At 42.0% G+C, this 24,577-nt stretch overlaps 1 protein-coding gene across 2 annotated transcripts in view; it reads left to right on the top strand.

Annotated features, from left to right (window-relative positions):
- ATP8B4 (ATPase phospholipid transporting 8B4 (putative)) overlaps positions 1-24,577 on the top strand; it is a 255,565-nt gene that overhangs the window by 138,492 nt on the left and 92,496 nt on the right. For both annotated transcript variants that reach the window (XM_029575708.1, XM_029575709.1), the window contains exons 7-9: positions 5,810-5,882; positions 9,438-9,508; positions 12,929-13,011. In XM_029575708.1, the coding sequence (XP_029431568.1) occupies positions 5,810-5,882; positions 9,438-9,508; positions 12,929-13,011 (227 nt within the window). The remainder of the gene's footprint in view (positions 1-5,809; positions 5,883-9,437; positions 9,509-12,928; positions 13,012-24,577) is intronic.

Genomic DNA, 24,577 nt, shown 5'->3' with positions numbered 1-24,577 from the left:
TGTGCTTCCTTTTCCCTTCTCTGCTTTTCATTCCCCGATAGATTCACCCACTGGCTCCCTTTCTGCCAGTCAGATTGAGACACTCTTGGCTTTGCCCCATTGAATGGAATCAGGACTTCAAGTCCATGCATGCAGTGGGGCAAAACCAGGAGTGCCTGAGACAGTCGAGCAGCTGTATTCTCTGCTCTCCTCTTCCCCTTTTGGGCTTCCAGCTCCATCGGAACCAGGGCTGGGATCCGGTGCCATGAACCCATACGGAACCTCTTGGGGCTGCTTCTCCTATTTTATATTCCCTTTCAACTCAATTAGCCCAGGCATTGCTGTGACTATCCTTGGCCGGGTGAGAACCCTGCAAACTTGCCAGTGGGTGTTGTGGTGTAGGAAGCGTTTTTTGGGAGTGATTGGATGGAATGATGTAGGATTTTAGTTGTCATGACCCCATGTGAGAGGAGGGAAAGGGAAGGGCTAGTTATTCTATTTTGGCTATTTGATGTGCAGGCTATGGCGTATTATTTATTTATTGTATTTGATGCTGTTATAGTTGAAGTTCTGTTGTAAGACAGAATGACTGGGACTCCCTTCCCCCGGGGACTGTGAGCGCTACCTCTGCAGCGATCCCAGCACCGGTTAGAACTGCCACCGAGTTACTGGGTCTGGCCCAACTTTTTCCTTTTTCATTCTTACTCAATTTCTCTTTTCTGCTTCCCCTTGGTATCTTATTTTTCTCGTTTTATTTAACACTAATATGCAATTCATCCTTTCTAACTTCTGCCAGGCTTCAGTTTCTGGGCTGAAATTTTCAAGGGTTTTTATCATGGGCAAAGCTGGGTGGAAACCCTGAATAAAACGGGACTCAGAGTTTTTCATCCACACCTTTTGTGCTTTTTTTTCGTCTTCTACCTTTGCTGTGTCGTTCGTTCCACCTTTCCATCTCTCTCCTTCCTACATTTTTGCTTTAATGCGTGTTCCAAGGTTCTCCCCCACCGCTCGACGACTCTTCTTTCTGCTTCTTGGGGTCAGTACCACTGAACACGCAAACACAGAACATGATGGCAGGTAGATAAGGTAACAGAATCAAGAACGCTTAGTGCGATACAGAGGTTAACCTGGGACTGAGGCCAGGGCTACTTAACATTTGCAGTGATCTGGAAAAGGGAGCTATGAGAGAGGTGATCATATTTGCAGGTGACCGAAAATTATTCAAAGTTGTTAAAATATGAGCAGAAAGAATTCCGGAAGGACTTTGCAGTCTGAAGAACTGGGCGTCTAAGTGTCAAATGAAATGAAATGTGGACACATGCAAAGTGATAAAACATAAGTAAAAATCATCCCAACTACATCTACACAGTGCAGGGCTCTGTATTTGGAGTCACCATCCAAGAAATCCTGAGCTCGAAGGGGTTGGCCGCGTGTTTTCCACGTGCTATTACCCCTTACAGTATAAGGGGTAATAATAGCGCATCTAAATAACTAGCAATAATTTTGATATGAGTTTGACAGTTGCTTGGTTTTGATTATAAATATCTTGGGGGTGGCCTGCATGGAGCAGCAGTTACTATCATGGGAAATTTGCTGGGCAAACTGGATGGACCATTTGGTCTTTTCTACCGTTAACAGTGGCACGCAATGTTTGTTTTCAAAGCTGCAAAGAGCTGTTACAATCTTAAAAACCACCCCAAGGGATGGAAACAAGAAAACACAAACCATGGAGTAGCTGATTGGTAGCAGCGGTTAGAACCTCCCAGAAACCAACAGGCAGGTTGGTTTAGCAAAGTGGTGAGGCGAGAAAAAGGATCATTAAAAGGAAGCATGGCCAAGTGATACCGTAGGCATGGGGTAACCAGGTTGGTGGCAGAAGGCCACAACTCCCCAGAAACCAGTCAGATCAGTGCTGGGTGGGTTGGTGGTCCAACAAAACCACAGGGACCTCAAAGGCTGGATCCCTGGGCAAAAGCCTGCCAGAACTGGCAGTCGCTGAAATCACCACATAGCTTGATGTCAAGACATGCCAGGATAGGTGGGTAGGGGGCTAGGTGTTGTAGCAAATATGGGATTCTGCATGCTCAACTACTCAGGATGATAGAAAACCAATGAGGAAAAAAATAAAAACTGACACAGGCAAGGAAGGATATGCCACTAGCAGCTAAGCTTCTAAGGCAGGCAACCGGAATACAAACCTGCAGGGTAGATGGGAACAAATGGCAAGCATATTTCCTTCTACTCTTAGTTGGGGAATGGCAGTGGGGGCAGATGGGTTTGGATTATTGGAAATCATTGTATGCAGGTTTGCCACATTCTCAATTGCATAAGATGCAGTATGTTAAAAACACGGCTGCTCATGTCCTCTGTGGTTGGCGGCATCTTGAACGTATGTCTCCAGTCATGAAGCCGCTACACTGGCTTCTGTTTCTGTTTTGTGTCCAATTTAAAATGCTGGCATTTGTTTTTAAGGCCTTAAATTAAATTGCAATGGCATGAGGTATTGGAGGTTCAGCCTGTATCCCACTGCATGGTCGTCTTTCCTTGCAGGAGCTTCTGACAGTTTCTCCATTGAAGAAGGTTCATCTTGTGGGAACTAGAGAGAGAACTTTTTCATATTTGGGCTCTAGCATGTGGAAGTCCATTGCATGGGAACTATGGGCTTTACATGATTTTGGGTGTTTTCATATATTATATAAAACTTAGTTGTTTATGTCAGCTTTTGATAACTGATTTAGAGTTCTTTGGGATTTTTAGGTTTTGATGATTGTTGTTGATTTTTGCTTTGTTGCTGTATGTTATTGTACTTTGTGTATTTCATTTTATGGGTTGGTAGTTTTATGTTAAATGTACTGCATGCACTTGGAGCCATTCTCTGGAGAGGCAGTTTATAAAATGAAGTTAATAAATAATTTAATGATTATGTAGTTGGGGTAGGCAGGGGCGTTATCTGCCAGTCTTGGAGAATTCATTTGATGAGAGAGAGAGTTCCTTGCGGGTTTGGGGATTTTAATTTAATAATTGGGCCTCTGGGTTGGGGAGAAGGGTTATTTATGATCAGGGCATCGGGATGGGAAGGAGAGTTATCAACATGTCATAAGAAGTGGGGGTTCTTTTAATCACTTGTGATTTAGGGTTAGAAGGGGTGATCTTTTTCCCAAAGGACACAACCACTCAACTTGAGGAGCCAGGTGAGCTGATCTCTAGCTGTGATGAGGGCAGTTTTCAAAAAAGAGCCAAGCAGCCAGGAACATAGTTGTTTGGGAATTCCACCAAGAGCCTTATTTAACAGAGATTTTCTGTAGGCAAAAAAGTGAGGAAATATTCTTTGTTTTAGTAAGGCCAGCAGATTTTAAAAGCAGCGCTACATGCGAAAGACTTGAAACTTGCTTGTTCTCTAACTCCTTTCTCCTAGTCACTTGGTTTTTCTGTTTCCTCCAGAGGCATTTCATATTTTTGTTATGCATTTTTCAGAAAACCAAGTTTGCATATTTTATTATCGCTGTGCCCTTGCCCTTCAGCCATTTGTATATTGTATGCACTTGTCATTATTTCGCAGGATGGTACCAGTGCAGGCTTCTAACAATGAGCTACACAGTAGCACCCAAACTTACTCCATCCAAAATAACAGGTGCAGTTGAATTGGAAGGGCTTTCAAAAACACTTCCTTCTTATCAGGAACATCATAAAATCCAGACAGTAAAAGGGGAATTATAATGTTTTTGTTTGTTCTGACAGCTGACTGAATTGGCTATAAAAGGTTTTTGGAAGCTTTTCGAATGTGCAGCTGCTGAAACATGGATAGTCAGCACCTAGCAAACGTTTTTTGGTTTTTTTTTCAGGATTTTTCCCGGTCCAATGGGCATTGCAATGTCACAGTACCAACAGCAGTCTGAGGGGCATTCTCTTATTGAACTGGTAGCAGCAGTACCAAAAACCTGCTTTGTGTTGCGCCCATCCCCTCCCTCAAATCCATCCACAGAAAAGCAACTATCTGGGACTGCTGTAAGCAAATGTTTGTTACATCAGGCATCTGCAGACTGCTTGGCAAATGTTCTGGTCTACATCATCTGTCTACTGCGCCCTGATGTAATTTGATCATGGGATGTTTCATCCTGTGTGACACCAGTCAGAGCAGGACCCACAGGAGTGTGTGTGATCTCAGCCGGCGATCAGCCATGGTGCGGTCTATGAGGAATTCTCATGTCCTCTCTGTTGGTGGCATGTTCAGGGAGCTTGACTGATTTATAGTGTGACTTCCTTTGTGCTGCTTCACTATTCTTTGTGCCATGTTTTGAAGGCATTGGTGTAGACACTAACAAATTTGCATCCTGTGTAGTCAGCAAATGGATTTGATTAACAGTTACTTTCAGTGTAGTGGGTAGATTGTTGACATTCGTTTACAAAATTCTTGATTTACCTATAACAACTCCCAATCTTTTGTAGATAATTATGGAACAATATTATTTCATGAAAGTTTTCAGAGCAGATAGGACAGGTACCTTCCAGATTATTTGAAAATTCTGCATATTGTAAAGTAACCATCTAGGTCCATGCTTGAATGAGTAGGCTGTTCCTCTTTTCCACCTACTGCTTGCAGGGAGCTGAAGTTCCTATTTCTTAAGAAAATGGAACTACAAGTCCCAGCATGCATGTGTAAAACCAGGAGTGACTCAGCAGCTCCCTTTAGACATGGAAGTATATTATAGCCCAACCTTATAAAAAGGTATCGTTGGGAACCTAACTGGAACCCAACTATTTTAAACTTACTTGTTGAGAATCTCCTACAATAATTTTAAAATTTGCATCTAGTTATAGTATATGGCTGCAGGCTGTGCTTGAAGGTTATAGGAAAACATATTTCCACTTTCAAATCTTCTATTTTTGTTCTGCCAGAAGGTATCTTTTATATAGAGGGAGGACTGTTTTCAAATCTGTTTTATCGGAGGGCTCCAGTGGGCATGGGTAAGCTTTCAGGCTATCGGCTGTGGTTTTTAATGTTTTTGTCGTTCGTCGTTTGTGTTTTATGTTGTGTAATTTAACTTTGATGGATTTTACGCTTCACTGTTTACTTGTAAATCACTCTGGGCAGTCCAGTCAGATCAGATTAGGAAATAAAATAACATAAATAATAATCATCCTGTGAAAAGACAAGTTGGCAGCTTTGCCCCCTCTACCCCATACAAGCGCTAAAGTCAAGCAGCCCGCCCTGAGCCCGTTCAATGTGAACTGAAAAGCAACCATTTTCGTATCTGGTAGACAAAAGAAACACGGCGGGGGGAGAGACTAAGAGCAGGTGCAGTATGAGGCTGACGTGGGATCACCTCCAGGCGACATGCTGACTGGGAGGCTTCATGCTGGTAAAACTGCGGAAATATGGTTGTATTACTTTCTGATGTTGGGGGAGAATGGTGCTCAGCATCCCAGGTGCTGCTGCCGTCTTTAAACACTTCCTGACCAGAGTTAAAGGAAGAATGCCACCTGCTGATATCGCCAGATTCGTCCTATCGCTGACAGACCTTCTGGGTCCATCTTTGAAGCGCCATTCATTGTTGCTTACAACCTCCCAGCCGAAGGGCCTGATTTTACATGGGCTTTTCTCCTATTCTGTGTCTGTGGAGGGGGAAAAAACGAGTACGTAGGAGTGTGGAAATCGAATACAGATAGTAATGTCTCCGAGTGGTATAATACAGTCATTCTGAACAATTTAGGAATGCAATTACATGGAGAGGCATCGCTTGATAATTTGTTGTACGGTGTACTGAAATAAAAAAAATGAAGTTTCTATAACTCAGTCGTGAAATGGATGATGTGTTTTCTCTCTTTTTAGATTGCAAAATGAGAAATGGATGAATGTAAGAGCAGGAGACATCATCAAACTGGAAAATAATCAGTTTGTAGTTGTGAGTACTTACCATAGTTTTTAACCTATGTTGGATTTAAATTAAACAGTTTCTAATGACCATTCATAGCCTGAACAGAAATGCAATGCTTGCCTGGGGGAGAGCTCATTGCTGGCGGAGGCCCAGTAAATTAGGAAAGGTAATTAGTGACTTGGCTTGAAAAGTAAACAAGCTCTCCAAAGCCCAGACCCTGGCGTATTTTGTTTGTGCAGTGCTAGCAAGGAGCCTGGGCCAAAATGGGCATTTAATAAGTGTTGTCTCAGATTGTAGTGGCATTTATATTGCAGGAAAAATGTTGTGAAATACCAGTGTTCAGCGTTTGAAAAAAGAAATACAGACAGGCACCCCAGAAATGTCTGTGTAATGAGTAGCTTATTTTTTATTGCTTTTTATTATATTTTTTTTGTCTGCATAACTGTAATGGTTCTTAAATATTTACTGTGTATATTTTTTCCTTGTAAACAGTCCTGATTATTGTTTAGAAGAGCGGTATATAAAACATTTGTAAATAAAAAAAAAAAAAAAATGCTTTCAAATGATGCCACGTTTAGCTAGTGGTTCAGCTCCACCTGGGGACCAATGAGAGACACATTTTCAGACTTATCTGATTGTTAAAAATGGATATATCGCCTCCCCTGAAGTGGTTAGCAGATAGACACATGTAATGCATAACAAAACAGAGAAGAAAGACAACCAAGGACAATTGCGAGCATATTTCAAGCGACAGAGCTGTTCCCCTCACAGCCCTTCAGCCTGAATCCGTCCAGGACTTGCAGCTGAAAGCCTAAATCTTTTGTTAACTCCGTAACAGTGCAGTACATTTTCAAAGAGCATTAGGCACCTAGTCTTGGTGCTGCAATTCCACCGCCTGGAAGCAAAATACATTAGATATTTAACATTTGAAAAGCATAAAATAGAAGTTAATTTTCAAAATGTTAAACTTTTATGAACGTGGCATCCAGTGCATGTATCTGTGGACGTATTTTTTTTTCCAGTGGCAGATAAAGGGCAGAAGCCAAAATATTGTGTGGCCATAGAATCTTTCATCTACCAGCAATCCATGTTAACATACGAAATCTAGCAGACCACAGTCATCTAAAAAAACCAGGGAAAATGTACTGACTTGGGTTAATGGAAAATCTGTGCTAATGAGGTAATGAGATGCAAAAGAATGCAAGAAAGCTCATTACCTATTAGCACAGTGAAAAATAAGGCGATGCTTACCTAGGTGCACAGAAACCCCCTCTTGAAAATAAGTGAGTCTGAACCTGAACCCTCAAAGCCAAAGTCCCAACTTAAGCTTTAGCGAATTTAGGCCTCTGTGTCTATGGCATTTATAGCAAACAGGGCCAATTCTACCTCACTTCAGCGTGAGGTTTCCGTTCAATCTATTTACTTGGTTCTTGGTCAAGTGCCGCTTCTCTTTCTGTGCTTGCAACAGAGGCAATATGTCTAGGGGGTGATGAGCTGAAGTGAGTTATCGTTCCCATTAACGTGCGGGAACCTAAGTGTGAATTTTAAAAGAACCGCTTGTGTTAAAACGGCCCAGTTACGCGTGCACCTGAACGCCCTGAAAAAAAGGGGGGGAGGGGGGAGTTAGGCATATCAGGAGCATTCTGGGGCGGAGCCAACATTTCTGTGCATAAATACGGTATATAAGACCCAATAAATAAAATAAATAAATAAAATTTAAATCCCACACCCACAGCACGCGTGAGGTTGTTACCCGCACATATTTACTTCCACTCCTGGTGAGGTGTAAGTCTGGGTGAACTGGGGGGGAGTGCAAGCTGAAGAACCAGGTGGGGTCTGGATGACCTAGAGAGAGAGACTGGGCAAACTGGTGGACTGGTCAAAGTGACTACTTCCTTCACATGGCGCATGTTTTAAAACCTGCTTGGCTGTGCACGTTAAAGCCAACAAATTCCTAAGGAGGATACGCAATTACCGATTGCTTGGATAAGCACTTAAAATTAGGATCGAACGTATGCACGTTTGGTGTATTTTAAATAGTGCGCATGCACTTCCTCAAATGGTTTAAAATTCCTGTGTGTGTGCGCTCGCTCGCTCATATATGGGTGCCCCTAAAGTTACAATCCTTGTGATTTACTCGAGTAATGGCTGATGTCAGTTAATTAATTAATTAATTTAATGAGTTTTATATACCGTCATTCGGTAAAGCCATCATAACGGTTTACAAAAGCTCAAAATGCAGGATTTTTAACAATTGAGCAAAAAGGGATAACAGGAAGTATATTAAACAAAGGAGAGATATTCAATTGCAAAGATATTAACTGGCATTTGCAGTACAGGTTGCACTAAGGGGTGCACAAAGGAGAGGGCCCCTTTGGCGCGCGACGCACGGTGCCTGGTGGCAGGGCGCCTTTCAACGGTCGGAGCTGCCCCTGGAGACGTCGGGGAGGGGGGGGGGGGGGCTTCCGATCGGGTCTCTCCCTCACATTGCAGTTCTGTTTTTTTTCCCCTTTTTTTTATGAGATGCAGAGCAAAGCACCTACCTTACGCATTACTGCAGACAGTAAAGTAGGTGCTTGAACGTAGGTGTGTTAATGCAGACTGTATTGCAAAATTTTAATTGCACCTTAATCGCAGTTTTAACCTACATGCTTTATTCTCTGCCCTGATAGGTAGTGAGCTATTTTCCATATCTTCTCATGCCATTACCTCAGCATAGGTTTCACATTAACACTGGAACATGTGTGCGTTTATATAGGATAACCGCTAATGTCAATTAGTACATCAGTCTACAAGTTTGTAGAGACAAATGCAGTGGGACCTTTTGCACTGGGCTTATACTGAGGTTAAGACATTCACCACTTCCCTTGGCAGCAATCCGTCTCCCTGACAATTGAATATTGATGGAAAAGCTGGTAGTGACAGGTTTATTATCCGTATCAAGCACTGTCCAGAGGATCACATCCGAGGAAAGGTCGTTTTTCTTTCCATGATTCCAAAGTGTGATCTCTTATGGTTATTTTAGACATTTTGGGCATTCTAACTGCAAAACGTCTGTACTGTGAACCTTGTGATAAAAGAAAATCTAATGAGTGACGCTACAGACTGGTCATCTTCCTAGTTTTCAAACGCCAGCTCCCAGGGATGCCCCAGGAAAACCACCTGCACTAAGAAATCCTTACAAGATCTAAACCACACAAAGCCTTGTGTAAGGACTTTACATCTGAGCAAAGCCTCCAACAATACCTGCCTCACTTGACTGTAGGAAATAACTGAGCAGGGCACATGTTTTTAATTAGGAGATCGTTAGTGCTGGATGTTGGAATAGACAGAACGGCTAAGTTCATTTCTCTTGCCACTTCATTGCATAAGGTTTTGTTTTGCGTGTGTTTGCGTTGGATCGGAACATTTACAGTAAATGCAGATTTATGCGTCGTGCAGTTAAGCTTTATAGCCAGTTGCCATTAATCACAGTAAAAAACAAGTTGAATTGTAAAAGTTAATTATGTAAAGGCAATATTTGTACAATGCTTGCAGAGGAGCTGTTATTGCTCATGCCACCCTGTCACCTCTTTTACACAGGCTGATTTGGTACTCCTGTCCAGCAGCGAACCCCATAGTCTCTGTTACGTTGAGACAGCTGAACTAGATGGGTAAGTTTGGAATATGCTCATTTTGTCTCCATTCTATTCACCTATTTCCTGCGCAGCTAGGGGCAAGGTGCATTTAGCTCTGCTCCGCCTGCATGTCTTTTGCCCTGCTGTTGCACCGAGCAGCTCTTCAGCTCTGTGTCCAGTTAACTCACTTGTGTGCCTCAGGTATTAGTGCCAGAAGAAATGCACAGACCATTGAGTGACCCTTGTTTGCCTCCCCGGTTCCATTCTGTGCATCCCATCCTCAGTCCATCTGCTTGCACAAGCCCAGATCGTTAATTCATTAAAGTGTGGATGATTGGAAGACGTTGGATAGCAGCATCCTAATCAAACGGGAAGTATGATGCATCACCATCAACCCAACGTATTCCAGATAGATCTGATGTGATTTATTTCTCATGAAGCCTGAAGCAGTCGTATCAGAAAACAAAGCACCAAAAAGGAAATATCTATCAAAATGAACAATCAAAAAAGAATGCCATTCCCCCCCCAAAAAAATTAAATTTAAAATATATAACCGCATCATCAAGCCTGACAGCGTACTCCCCATATTTTCAAAGCAGGCGCTGCCCGGTCTTCTAATCACTTGCGGTCATATTTTTTTAATTTTCTTTTTTTAATCTAATTTTCTTTAAAGACAATCTTTGCATGTATAGTCATTGTTTGCAATACTCAAGTCGATGTTTTATATTCTTGAATTTAATTTTTTTGGGGGAATGGCATTCTTTTTTGATTGTTCATTTTGATAGATATTTCCTTTTTATTTATTTATTTATTTTATTTATTATTTTAAATTTTTATATACCGGAATTCCTGTATGCAATACAAATCAGTCCGGTTTACAAGTAACGAAAGAGGTTGCCCTGGTCTGGGAAGTTAGACCTGGGTTTTTTTACATAGAACATGGAACAATAACAATAAACCATTGAACATTATTTAGTGTTCAGTAAGTGGAAATTAAGACAAGTTCTTTTTTTCTCGGCAGTCATATCAGAGCCATTTTCCAAATTCCATGAATATGAATTTTTCATTGGGTTAGCGGGTGCCTTATGAAGACGCTTCTGTATGTTTCCTCTCCCAGATGTTTTCTGAGTGTAGGCATATCATTGCATTTGGATGGCATTATTAGTCCAGAGCTGGCTGGATTATATTGGACTGTATTATAGTTAGGGCTTCTGATTTTAGGTGTTTATAAATTGCAAATTTAGGTGTTTATTTTCCAGCTAGTTCTGGGTTCTTTGGGGGTGCCAAAAATCAGTGTTTTCATGGCACATGTACTATTGTTGAGGTACCTTTTTTTGGTTGAATCAAATACATACCTTTGTATAGCTGAGGAACTGTTAATGTGGAAAAAGCACAAAATCACAGCAGAGGATGCATGGTAGCAAAAGAGGGCCGAGAGTGTACATGGGGATGTATATATCGAATAAACGACGATTGTATTATTTTTTTTTTTGCATAGGGGGTGTTTTATCAGTTTACCAGTTAAAACCTGAAATCAGAAGCCTTAATTATAGTATTGTAAGACCTGAACTATCTATAGAGACCTTCATTTTCAGTTATTTTATTTTCCCTAGGAAATTCTCAGTATTTATTATAACAAACAAAAATCGAAGAAAATCAGTGGGGAAAAAAGAGTAAATTTTTTTCCCCCACTGATTTTATCCCATTTGTGTTCGTTACAATAAATACTAAGAAATTCCATGGAAACATAAAATAAAAACAGAATACAAAGGTCCCCAGTTATCCTCAGTGGCTCACTTTTAAAAGCTTCTTTCACACAAGAAAAGACTGCTAGCATAAGTGTGATGCTTAGAACACAGAACTGTTTAGCCCAAAGATCCGGGTGTAAATCCCATCACCACCGCATACTCTCCTTCCTTGAAGCTGCCCATGTACAGACCTGTTTTCCGACTTACTCTTACCCTCATTTCCAGACCTGTGTTCTTCCTCTCTGCCATGGTGCTGTTCGCTGCCTCATGGCTACCGCTCTTTACTCCCCTCCCCCACTGGAGGATGAGGAGCACCAATATGCAGAGCTGAATTCTTTTCATTTTAACATTGAATTAATAAAAGTTAGTCAGAATGTTGTTCCTGCTGCGTATCTGAATATCTATCAAAGTTACAGTATGTTTTGGCAGGGGGAACTAATGCCTCACACCCTGTACCCTCTTAATGTGGCAGTCGCACAGAACCGTCAGCCCTAAAATGTCTGCAGTTTAATATTGGTAACATCCAGCAGAAATCTTACAGTAATTCTGGGAAGACGCGTTGCTCATAGTTTGTAGACGTTGACCCTGTTCTTTTACAAATTGCTCCAAGTTTATGTTTAGCAATCCTACTCTCCAAGGAGGCAGAGCAGTAGGAAATGAGATGCGGGCTACATTTATTTATTGCAAGTAATTACGGAAAGGAACTTGGAAAAGCTCCCTGATACCTCCACAGCCCTACCCAGGTCCTTCCACCCTACCCCTGGGATGGGGAGAGGACATGGAGGTTGGGAGGGGGGGGGGGTGAGAGAGTGCTTTTGAAGCATGGTTACGATTTTTTTTTTTTTTTTGACAAATCCCAAAGGAGGAGTTGAGTGAACAGGAGAAGAGGCTGCCAGCAGTTTTCAGAGCCGAGCTAATTCTGTGACTTAACTCCGTAAGGGCTAAGCCCCTGGAAACAGAAAAAAAAAAAAAGTGTTCAGTGCAGAACCTCTTAATATCTCTAGAATTATTTGTTACATTGATGCACTGGAATCAAAGCTAGGACTTTTATCTTCCCAAATGGAATATTGCATTTAAAAATAAAACCATAAGCAGTGCCCTGTTAGGTCAGACCAAGGGGGTTCATTGAGCCCAACATCTTGTCTCCAGCAGTGGCCAATCCCGGTCACTCGGACGTATCTGGCACATTCGAATAGAAAAATCCATTCCATGTTGTTCATGCCCTGAAGTAAGCGATGGAGGCATCCAAATCCAGCTGCCTAATAATTATTTATGGACCCGTCCTCCAGAAACTTATCCAAACCTTTTTTGTTTTGTTTTTTTTTAAATTCAGCTATAGGAGGGACACGTCCAGGGCTTAACTTGAACTCTGCCCTCCATTTATGTTCATTGTAAACCGCTAACTTGAAGCGATAGTTACTGTTCATTGTAAACCGGGGTGATATGTATATTATACAGGAACCTCCGGTATATAAATCCTTAAATAAATAAATAAATAAATAAATAAATTTATGGGTTTGAAACATTTTTTAAAAACTTTCCCATAGATTAAAAAAATAAATTCAAGACTGAATGAACTCTGAGGTGCCTTTCATCAGCCTACTCACTGCAAATTTACATATTGCAGCCGAACCAGCACCCAGGTCAGAAAATTGAGGCTTTTGTAGTTTAGATGTCTGTAACAAATGGTGTATAATTAATTTTTCAGGGAGACTAACCTAAAAGTGCGTCAAGCTTTACCGATCACTGCCGATCTTGGAGCAGACATCAGCAGACTTGCAGAGTTTGATGGTAAGTGGTGGCCAGTTTGCTGGTGCCAGTGGCGGGATTACGCCATCAAAAATAAATTAAGAGACCAGAGATGCCAGACGGTAAGAGAGAAGGATGACAGTGGGGATGTGGAGGGAGCTCCAGGGTGAAAAGGGGCAATGGTGAGGGGGGGGGGGGGGGGAGAGAGTAGAGAGGAGGACCAGACGGTGGGATGGGAGGGAGCAATTAACCTGCTTTTTGACCCACCAGCTGCCTTGGCCAAAACAGATTCTGCAGTGTAAACGTTTTATCGAAGATAATCAGCGGCAGAGCGGGCTGAGGTTCAGCACACGGACTTGGAACCTGTGGCTAAAGCCGGACTCTTGAGCTAAAATTCACGGTCTGAGATGAATGCTGCCCCACTATGAGTCCAAATACCGCGGTGTAAGTTATCGGAGAGGAAAGAAGAAACGAGCCCACGATTTCAGCTGAATCTTTTTTTTTCTTAGCATATTTATACGGGCAAGAAAGGCGTGTAATTTCCAACGGCGCCATTGCTTTCCCCACCAAAAATAAAGTCAACCTGCCTTCTCACCACTCGATTGGTGCAGCAAGTCAAATGTTTGGGTTGCAGCGTCCAAGCTGCGGGAATTGGACTGCCTAAATCAATCACGTCTATATTTCTTTAAAATCAAAGCAGCCTGACATAATCTGGGATGACTTTCAGGAAAATGTGATGTCCTTTTTTTTTGTTGTGGCTTGAAAGGGATTTCTTTTGACTTTTGTTTAGACTTGATATGGAATTTATTGCTATCGCATATTTCAGCTAACCAAATGTATCAGGGAAAGGATTTCAAACTGATCCTGTCTCTCCCAAATCAGTCTTTAGTGCTTTGCTTTTCAGGGTACAGCACTAATAGGGATTTAAGAGCCTTTGGCATTACAAAGCATTTTGCTGCTCTGCTTGGTACAGCAGTTTTCCCAAGCAAGGGATTTATTAATTATCTTATATCTTTAGGAAAAAAAACCTATCATTTTTCTTCTTGAAAACGCTATTGGGCTAATAGAAGAAAGAGGATAATCTTGTGTAAATAATTTATACCATTCTTAAACTGCAGTAACATAAATTGTACTAATTCAATGTCAAATATTTATATGAGGCCAGTATTCCTTTTTAGATTTTAATTACTGTTTTACAGGCCTTGAGGATTTCTTCCTATTAAGGGAAATCTAAAAATATATACAGTAGGCAAGGTGGAGATTTTATTCAGTATTCTGTTTCCATAAGAAAGTGTGACAGGTGTACTTTACTCTCTCATCCCACATTTTCCATTTTCATTCTCTGCTTTGTTCTGGTTCACATTATGTATGACAGGTTTATGTAATTCACTTGCCTGTTAAATGCTAAATTCTATACCAGGAATGGATTGTGTAATCGTGACAAGTGGAGGCAAAATATCTTACAGTTGTCTGAAGCATCTCATGTCTTGCAGATGAAAAAGTGGAAAAAAAAGAAAAGATCTCTGGATATAAATGCTTATTAAATTTTTTTGACAGGGCTTGATCCAGAAAGACACCTCTTAAAGTGCTCTGTAGGCGCATATACTCTGGAATTAGCATTTACAGTTGGCTGCCTCCGGGGTTTACATTAGATGGATCAGACAGATCACAGAGATTTAGAGATGCACTCTCTCCTAGGTAAAATATTTAGCTCTCTTAAGGTGAGTGTGTGTAGAGAGGATAATTTTAGAAGGACCCCCTTCTTCATCTCACCCCTTTCAGCATTTACCTGCTCTCCCACCCCATAAATCATTCGCAACTCTGTGATTGCTCCTGATTGTGGCTGTGTATACTCCTGCTCCATCCCTCCTATTCCTGCACACTGTCAGACTCTGCATGCCAACGCAACACTGGAGAAATAGAAGCACCAATGCATTTACTCCTGTGCTGTGCAAACTGCAAAGAGATCAGAGATGCACATTTTGCAAACCTAACAGAGAAAATCAAGGACGGTAACTTTCAAGCTGGCACACAGGTGCACTTTGTCACACGTATGCCGGCACGTGCCCAGATACGGGGCCGTTTTTATAATTTGCGTGCACATACGCACACACGTTTTAAAATAGCCTGGGCGTGTGCACATGTGCCTGCAATTTTAAGCGTGTGCGCATCCGGGTTTCTACTGTGTAAGTCAAGGTATTTTACAGTTTCGCTAGTTCGTCACCCAGTGTTGAGCAAAGTCCTCCAAACTCCCCTGGTTTAATAGCCTGCCCGTCCGCCAGTTAAGGCAGACCCTTTAAACACCTCCAAACTGGCTGGGTTGTGTTTTTTTAATAGTTGAACCTCCTCCATAGCAGAAGTAAAGTTATGCAGCAGAGGACCGAGGTGCGTAAGTATTTACGTGCTCATTTATTGGCCCACGCCCCACCCAGACCCTGCCCACATCGCACCCCTTTTTTAAAATCGAGTGAGATGTGTGCACAGCAGGAGGTACACACACATCTGGGTGGCTTTTAAAATTTGGTCGTGCACACAAATCCTCCTTGTGCATGCATCCCCTCATAGATACGCGTGCTGGACTTTTAAAATCTACCTCAAAGATTTCCCTCGAAGCAGGAAAACCTCCGTACGATCTCCTCACTCAGGCTCTTGACTCTTCCCTCCCCCATATCCCTTCATTCATGGTCTTGCCCACATCCCTTCACTCTGTTGTCCTACAGCTCCCATCCCCCCCCCCCCCATCTCCTTACCCATTTAGGATTTCCAGGAGTGGGAGAAGAGAGAGGAGGAAAGCAGCAGAGTGGAATCAGGCCATGCTCTCCTCCCATCTGAGGCTAATGCTGCACTTTGAACCATGCAGGACACTGTAGTGTAGCGCAGTGCAAAGCTTTGGACGTTCAGTTCCTTGAATTTCAGGCACATCGCATGAAAACGCTACATTTTGTATTATGAGGCTTTCCATTTCCATTGTTTATAGTAAAATTGTGCCATTTAAATTTGGACTGTTTTTAGTGCATTGAAAATTGTTTGTTTGTTTTTTAATTATTTATAATTTTTCAAATTTACAATAACAAGCAAAACACTTGATGGAACATGGGGTTACAAATACCAAAACTTCTAAACAGAAAATAAGAAAACGAAAATATTTGATCAAGAAACCCCTTTAGCAATACTAGGTGGACCAGAGACAATACCAATACAATACTTTCGATGCATATCCAGCATAGCTCTCTGCTTCAACGGCAGGGGAGAAGAAAAAAACTGATACCTCACGCATATCCAGCATAGCTCCCTGCTTCAACGGCAGGGGAGAAGATAAACAACCAATAAGGGCTGTATAACATAATCTGGGTAAAAACAAATAAGCATGGGTGTAGCTTGCTTATTGCGGCAGTTACTACTCCTACTACCTCTAACTAATCAAGCTAGATATTTCACTTGGATGCAGCTCCTCCACCGCTCTCTACATTAATGGCGGGGGTGGAAGGGAATTAGAACCAAGAGCTAAGAGAAACAGATAAGTATGGGAGAAGAAAAGAGGGAAGCTTGCTGGGCAGACTGGATGGGCCATTTGGTCTTCTTCTGCCGTCATTTCTATGTTTCTATGTTTCTATGTAAGAAAAAGCATCATAAAATAATATGCTGCTAACGAACACAGTAATCATCTAGCCATATCACTCTGAAGTTGAAGAGGAAGGCTGCAAAATTATGTTCTCTAAGAAGGCTTTCAACTGATTAGTTTCCAAAAAGACATAGCTATGATCAGAAAATGTAACCATACATTTAGTTGGATACCTTAGAGAGAAGGGTTCTCCTTTAGCAAGTAATGTCTCCCTAAGCTAGAGAAAAGCTTTCCTCCTAGCCTGGTCTGCTTACAAATCTCTGGAAAGATCAATTTTTCTTTGTCCGTTGAAAGAAAAACTTCTATTACAAAAAAAAAAAAAATCTCGTCATAAAATTTGTATCCAATTCAGATGAATAAGTTATTAGTGGAGTAGCCTGCTTCTGGATGACTTAGTAGACTGCTCCAAAAACCTAGTAAGATTAAAATTGAGGTTGTCAACTTTAGGAAGGGACCTGTCTCTACCAACAGGATCGTTTTTTAAAGGGTAAGTAAATAATTTTACTTGAAGAAGGAAAAGAATCTTCATCAATACCAAGACCTTCTTTCATATATCTCTTAAGAGCTCTAAATGGAAAAATAGAAGAGTACGGGGAAAATGAAGTACACGCAAATTAAGTACTTGAGATCTATGCTGAAAAATTTCAAGCCTCCTATGAATCATAGCACTATCTTTAACGACAGCACTCCTAAAATCTAGAAATCGAAAATTAAGACTCCAAGGTCTTAATTCTCTTATTATGTTCAATTGAAGCAACTTGTATAACGTCTAAACGTTCTTTAACTACTTGCAAAGAAGTCACCTCTTCAAGCCTTTTACTCACAGTTTTATCAAGAAATGTAATGGCCTTCTATCCATCTTCCAGTTTAATTATGGGCTGGTCTCTCCAGACTGGGTTTCTACAAAGTCCCAGGTTGGGAGGGAGGAGAATCCGTCTCAGCAGTGGTTGGCAAAGAAGGAGTGGGCCCATTCTCAGAGGCCAGTCCCAAATCAAAAATACTCTGAGTGTCCAGTAATAATCACTGTGACTTTTTGATTTCGTCTTTCAGGAGCTATTGCTGATTGAATGAGCTGCTGTTCCTGGCCTTTATTGTGCTTTTTGATTTGGTGACAAGGAGAGGGCAATTGCGCTCTTCTGGCCCAGCCCCTGCCTCTTCCTAATCAACTCTATCCCATTTTTTTTTTTGCTTTGAAACAGCAAATGTCTGGTTCTGCTAGGGACACAGCAGTTCTGCCTGAGCTTGAAAATTATTTTGAAAAACTGTTTTTTGTATGGACTTGGGACCTGTGATTATACTGGAGGGCTAAGAGGCTTAAATTTTGACCTATATACCTTAAAATATGATGATCTTTATATAGAGACATTTTCATTTTGTAGTGGGATACAGCGGATTGTGGGTGTTGAAGGATATTGTTAATAGTGACTTGGCAATTTACAATTTAATCGCTACAACACTCCTTTCATGAATCATAAATACAGTGCAAACAAAAACCACATAATTCAGTCATGAGCATCAATGCACTAAAACAGTTATGATCTTGTGAATCAACAGGTGAGGTGGTTGCAAGGTCAATATTCAGCAGCATGCTGAGGGGACAGTTTATCTGGCTAAAGTTAGCCAAATAAATTCTCACAGATATATTCAGTGGAGGGATGCTGATTAGGAGCATTGGTGAATGTAGCCATATACAGTCCTCATTAGCAGGATAGACTTATCTAGATTTAGCCAGGTAAGCTATCTGGAGAACTTAGCTCTGCACTGGAACATCCCCAAAATGTCTCTAACTTATCCGGCTAACTTTTATCTAGCCATACAGTTAACCAGCTAAATCGAAGCCATTTAAAGAAATTTAAAACCTGCAGTTTGTTCGGCTAAATCCTGAACATAGCTGGACAAACCGTCTGAATATTGACCCCTGTGTTAATCAGGGCTAATTAATTGAAGGTTGAAAGGAAAGGGAATCCAGTTGGAAGTCTATGGTGGACGTAAACTAGAGCTATGAGGAAATCTGTCTACTTTTTATGAAGAGGCCTTCCTTTTCCCCTGGCTTAATTTCCACTATATGACACGTGACTTCTCAAAGAGCATGGTAGATCACTTTAGTGAATTATTAACTGGTAAACAGATATTTATTTCTGTTTTTGAGGTAATGTAGAAATCCAATGAAAATATTGAGGTCAGTATTTTAAAAGGATTTGTCTGGCTGGGATTTAAATATTCCCCTCCCACTGATTGGCTAAATTTATAGCCAAGTAAGTCATTACTCATCTAAAACACAGCTGGGTAAAGAGGAGTGCAGGGGTGTTTGAGGGTGGAGCTTAAACTTTAGTTGAGTAGTGCTCAGTATCCATGAGATTGGGGATCAGTTGATAACTCAGTGTCATGCCAGCTCATTAACATTGAGCTGCAGCTGCTCCCCTCCCAGAGATGAGGTCTTAAGCCTGGTCCCCAACTGGTTTGCAGGGCAAGGGAGGAGGATTAGGAAATGTCTCTGCTGGCCATAATCCAGAGTGCATTGCAGTTTAGTGTGTGCAGTTGCAAGGCAGGTCTTACTTCTTCCTCATCCTTCTGCGGTCATGATTGTTCCACAGACTGGCAGAAATACTGCTGAGAATCAGTGCCGGTCTACAGACCAGTGCTTGAGAAACACTGCTCTAGGGTTTACAGGTTTAGATCTTTTAAGTCTGTTCGCATATTCTTTACAATGAAGGCCACTGACTATTTTAGTAGCCTATCTCTGGACTGACGCCACCCTTTTTATATACTTTTGAAGGTGCAGTCTCTAGAACTATACGCAGTATTCCAAATGAAGTCTCATCAAGGACTTATACATGGGTAGTATTACCTCCTTTTTTTTCTGCTGACTATTCCTCTCCCTGTGCATCTTTCTAGCTTTTGCTATTGCCTTATCCACCTGTTTGGCCACCTTGAGATCATCTAATATGATCATCCCCAGATCCCTCTCTTGATTTATGCATAGAAGAATTTAACCCCATATACTGTACCACTCCCTTGGGATGTTACTGCCCAAATGCTTGACTCTGCAATTTTTAACATTAATTCTTAGCTGCCTTATTCTAGACAATTCCTCAAGCTTCACTGGCTCCCTCCTCATGTTTTCCACACCTTCCTTGGTATTTATCTTGTTGCAGACTTTGCTGCTATCCTCAAAAAAAAAAAAAAGCCAAACCTTTCCTGAAAGTCCTTCCACAATATTACTTATGAATATGCTGAAAATAACTGGTCCAAGGATAATTCCTGAGGCATACTACTGGTAGCCCCCCCCCCCTCTCCTTGGAGTGAAGTTGTTATTATTTGTGATAATTGTGGGTGGATCCTTGGGCCGGTGGCAGATGACCACGCCCATGGGGGAAGATCCCAAGAGGGACCACCGGTCAGGCTCAGAGTTGGGAGACAGACACACACTAGTTCTTTTATTAAACTGTTTTAGAGAACCACCAGAGGTGGCAGCAGTGAGCTGGAAGAGCCCGGCTGGGCTGTAGTCCCTCAGGCACTGGAACAGCGATCCCAGGATGGCTGAGCTGTAGAGAAACTGAGATAGTGAGTAGGCAGAGTATGCAGAGTTCAGGAACAGAACCTTGATGGTAATACTCACACAATAGTCTCTTGGAACAGCCCAGGAGCTGGAATGAAGTAGGCCCTCGAGGAGCGAGTACCTGGTTCCAGGGAAAGCTCTGAGAGAGATGGTAACTCACTGGTGTTGTAGGCAGCGGTGACTTCCTGGCAGAAGTTATATTCGGTAGCAGGTCCGGGAACTTGGGCCCTTGAGGAGCGAGTACCGGTTCCAGACTGCGACCTGAAAAGCAAGAGAGAGAGCGAGGCCCCCGAGGAGCGGGTACCCCTGGTAAAGTCCGAGGAGGCAGAGTAGCAAGGTAAGCGGAGAGCGAATCCCATCCGCAGCGATACCTGGAGGCAGCTAGGTAGGAAACCCTTTGCTAACTCGATTAGCTAGCAAAACAAGAGGCCTTAAATATCTGGTGATGATGACGTCATCTCAGGGGACGCCCCTGAGGTTCGTGCCACAGCTGGTACTTGAGTCGGGGCCGTGCTGCGCGCACGCCCTTAGGCCTCAGGAGAACATGGCGGAAGGCAGCGTCTAGCCGGTCCGGGGACGCCGGAGGAAGTCAGCAAAATGACGCCGCAGCAGCCAAACGTCCATCAACCAAAGAGGGAGTCGCCAAAGAGGTAAGGTGGGCGGAGTGGAGACGTCAGGCAGCGATGGTCACAACAGACGTCCATTTACAGCTACTGGTTTACTACTACTCAAACAGTTTCTGACACAGTCACTTTAGAGCCCATACCAAGGGTGCTCGGGTAATTTATAAGTCACCTATGTAGAGCTGTAACAAAGGCCTTACTGAAATCCAAGTACACTACATCTAGTGCTCTCCCCTATCCAACTCTCTGGTCACCCAGTCAGAGAAATTAATCGGATTCACCTGACAAGACCTAGCTCTAATAGAACCGTGCAACATTAGATTTTGTTACCTGTTGGATTGCAGAAACTGAACTATCCTCTGTTTTAGCAGCAATTCCATTAATTTATTCACCACAGACTACCCAGCCGGTAGTTTCCAGCCTCCTCCTCCTTGCTTTCACGTTTGTGAAGGAAACCACATCAGCCTGTCTCCAGTCCTCTGGAACTACTCCTGACACTGAAAAAGGCAGCCAGTGGAGCTGCCAGAACTCCTGTTAAGGTCGCTTGAAGCCCTCAGATGTATTCTATCCAGCCTCATCGCTTTATCTATTTTAAGTTCAGCAAGTTCCTCATGAACAAACTTTTTAATGAAAATTGTTTTGAGGTTTAACTCTCTTCCAGTCTTATTTGTGCCTATTTTGTATTGTCCTACTCTTGGCCCTTCCTCAGTGAACACAGTGAACACTGAACAGAAGAATTTGTTAAAGAATTACACCTTTTTTACAAAGTTAGATTCCAGGTTAGTTTGTTAAAATCGGGGAGTACTTCCCGGAGCTGTTAACTGGATGAGATAATCTAGGGGAAATAGAAGAGCAGCGAGCAAAACTAAAAAGATATTGTGAAAGCAACTAAACTCTTTGTTAGAAAAGTAAATAAAGGTAACAGGAAAAAGAAACCATAATAGTTTTCTAAAAAAACTAGCTGAAAAAGGAAGGAATGCAGAAAAAGGAAGATAGGTAACAATATCTGGAAAAGCTAAGAGCAGCTGGGAAAGTGATCAGGAGAGCAAGAATGCAAATGGAAGAAAAATAGCAAAAACGGAAAACACCAAGACTTCCCTGTCCCAGAAGGCTCACAATCTAAATTAATACCTGAGGGGAAGGATGGAGTGACTTGTAGAATGAGTGTCAGTGGGATTTGAACCCTGGCTTCCCTGATTCGCAGTCTGCTGCTCTAACCACTAGGTACTCCCTTTTCTTTTTGAGAGTGGACAGTTTCCCCTTTTCTAAGGGAAGATGTCTTCTCTCTCCTTATGTTTGTCTTCAGGGGAAAAGAATGCTGCACGTTTTACTTTTCCTGCCCATTGGTTCTCTAGAAGTATTCTAGGAACCTGTAGCATTTTGCTGCTCTATTTTGCTGTGGCGAAAGAGTTTGGTATCAATTATCTCAGTTGGTGGACTAGAGTGGTAGGGAAATGCCTATTCAGTACTATAATCAAAGGAGCTTGTGTCCAGAGGAGAAGTAAGAAGATTTAAGCGAGCATGCACTTGGAAACCGAGGCACCAGGTGTGCCCTGCAGAAAGCCGTTTCCAACAGATCTTTGCTAAAAGATTGATTCATCACCTAGGAAATGTGTTCTTTGTCAAGTCATCACCATTGAATAATTTAAAGAGGGCTTCAGTCAAATTGTATTTGTTGAAACACCGGCTCCTGTCTGAAGAGTGTCACGGGAGTGATTGGGAGTCCTGAAAACATTCTTCGACCCGGGACTGGCACCCATTCATCTGGTTTCAGTTTCCCCAGCTGGACCGACCCCTGCTGTGGTGAGAACGTGGGAAAGGAGATTGCAGTCCTAGTCCTCGGTTTCCATGTGGTGTTTCACAGTGCCTGTCACCGTGGCTTGTCGAGGTTTAAAAGATTATGTGGTATGCCACAAAATAAGGATCAGAATTCAAGTCAAAATTCCCTTCTTCCAAATCAGATGCAGATTTCTGACCCAGCTTGACATAAACAAAAGGAACGAAAGAATTCTTCAAAATAAAGGGAAGGACAGCCGTGCTGTCACATACCGAGGTTTGGTACAAGTGTGTGAGCAAGTTCAAATAGGTGTTATCATTAAGAATTGACATTTCTGTGAATTTTGAATTGACTTGCCCCCTTAGGACAGGCCATCAGGGAGTTGACTAAAGAGTTCTTAGTGTTGAATTTGAGTGCTGTAAGATACTTAGTACAAGAATTACTTTGGGAAGGACAACTTGCGGTCCAGGGTAAAAGCTTATACCATGGCTCTTTTAATGCCTTGAAACGAATCAAGAGAATAAGCAAGAGGTCCACCTTCTAGGATGACGACTTTAGATTCATCTTGTTTTGGACCAAAATTAAAACTTTTATTGCAGCTCAATTATTTTAATTTTCCAGGTATCAATTTTACCAGTTTTCTTCCTCATCTACTCTTTTGCCAGCATATAATATGGGTGAGGAGCTAAAGCCTGGGTCGTACTCTTTTTAAAATGATCTTTCCTTGCTTTTCATTGGGTAGTAAGTGTACTTAATGTTATTATTTTATGTGCTGCTCCATACCAATAAAAAAACCCCCCAGCTGAATAAGACAGTTCTAGGGTGAGAAATCGAACCACATGTATAATATTTACACTGACTTAGGATTTATTGACCTTACATGCTTTACTGTTTAGCTTATCTAAGGCCTGTCTCGATGATGTTGTAGCCTAGGAGCAGAATAGCAAAGAATGTTCCATTTATATCCTGTCCCTTGCAATAGATGCCAAATGGACTTTTGGGAATCCTGTTTGTTGCTCATTGGCTAAATGCCCACATACTAGCTGCAGTTAGAGACACTATTCCGTGAAAGTAGGAGCCATCATTTTAACCGGTAACCTCTTAAGAGAATCTAAACAGAGTGCAAATCTAATAAAACAGATACCAAATACAAATAAATCGTACAGTTAAGTGTTAGCAGAATCCAGGACTGGTAGATTATGTTGCTTCCACTCTGTTGTTTTTCCTTGGTGACTGTATTGTGTGGAGATAAATGTTTTTCAGAGCAGTAAGCATGAGCAGCTGAAAAACCAGTGGATTAGGGACTCTAAGGTGATTTAAAAAAAAAAAAAAAAAAAAGGCTTACTCCTTATGTTCAACCCCTGCATTTCCAGGCACCAGTTAAATGGGCTCGTAGTCAGGACATCTTTATCTGCTTGGAAGGCACATTATTTAAATCAGTGCTAAACTTTCTTCTACGAAGTCACATTGCATGGCTTTGATGGGCTCACAGTTATAGTAGTTTATTTTGCCAAGTGACAGATCAATCAGGTGGCTTACATTTTTTCCCCCTAGATACGGACCCTGTTCGTTTCTACCCGGGTTTCTTTGGAGCAGGGATCTCCCTTACCTATTGTCACTTTGGGTTCATCAAGAATTCTATTAATGTGTTGGCGTTCCTGTCTTTTTACTTTGTCCCAGCCGTGCGTATTAACAAAGAGATGTGTGAACCTCATGAGACCTAGTCTCTCCCTTTGGTGCAGAAATTTGCATGTGCTTATGACTACCTACCAAATGGCAAGGCAGCATTCAAAATACTTGATGACGTTACAGTATGCTCTGATCCACCAGAGATCTTATCTGAACTGAACTGGCCTGGTTCTTTATGGGAAGAAAAAGAAGCAGAGATTCTTAAGTGTCAGGGGCTTGAGAGCAAAGGGAAGGGAGGGATGTTTGCTGGATACAAACTGGGTGAACGAGTCCAAGGTTATTTTGGGGGGTGGGGGTAGGGATCCTATAAGGCCAGGAAGGAACCCAGGCTGATTCAT

Source organism: Rhinatrema bivittatum, chromosome 13 (genome assembly GCF_901001135.1).
Source record: "Rhinatrema bivittatum chromosome 13, aRhiBiv1.1, whole genome shotgun sequence".
NCBI lineage: Eukaryota > Metazoa > Chordata > Amphibia > Gymnophiona > Rhinatrematidae > Rhinatrema > Rhinatrema bivittatum.
This window is presented reverse-complemented; position numbering and strand designations above follow the sequence as displayed.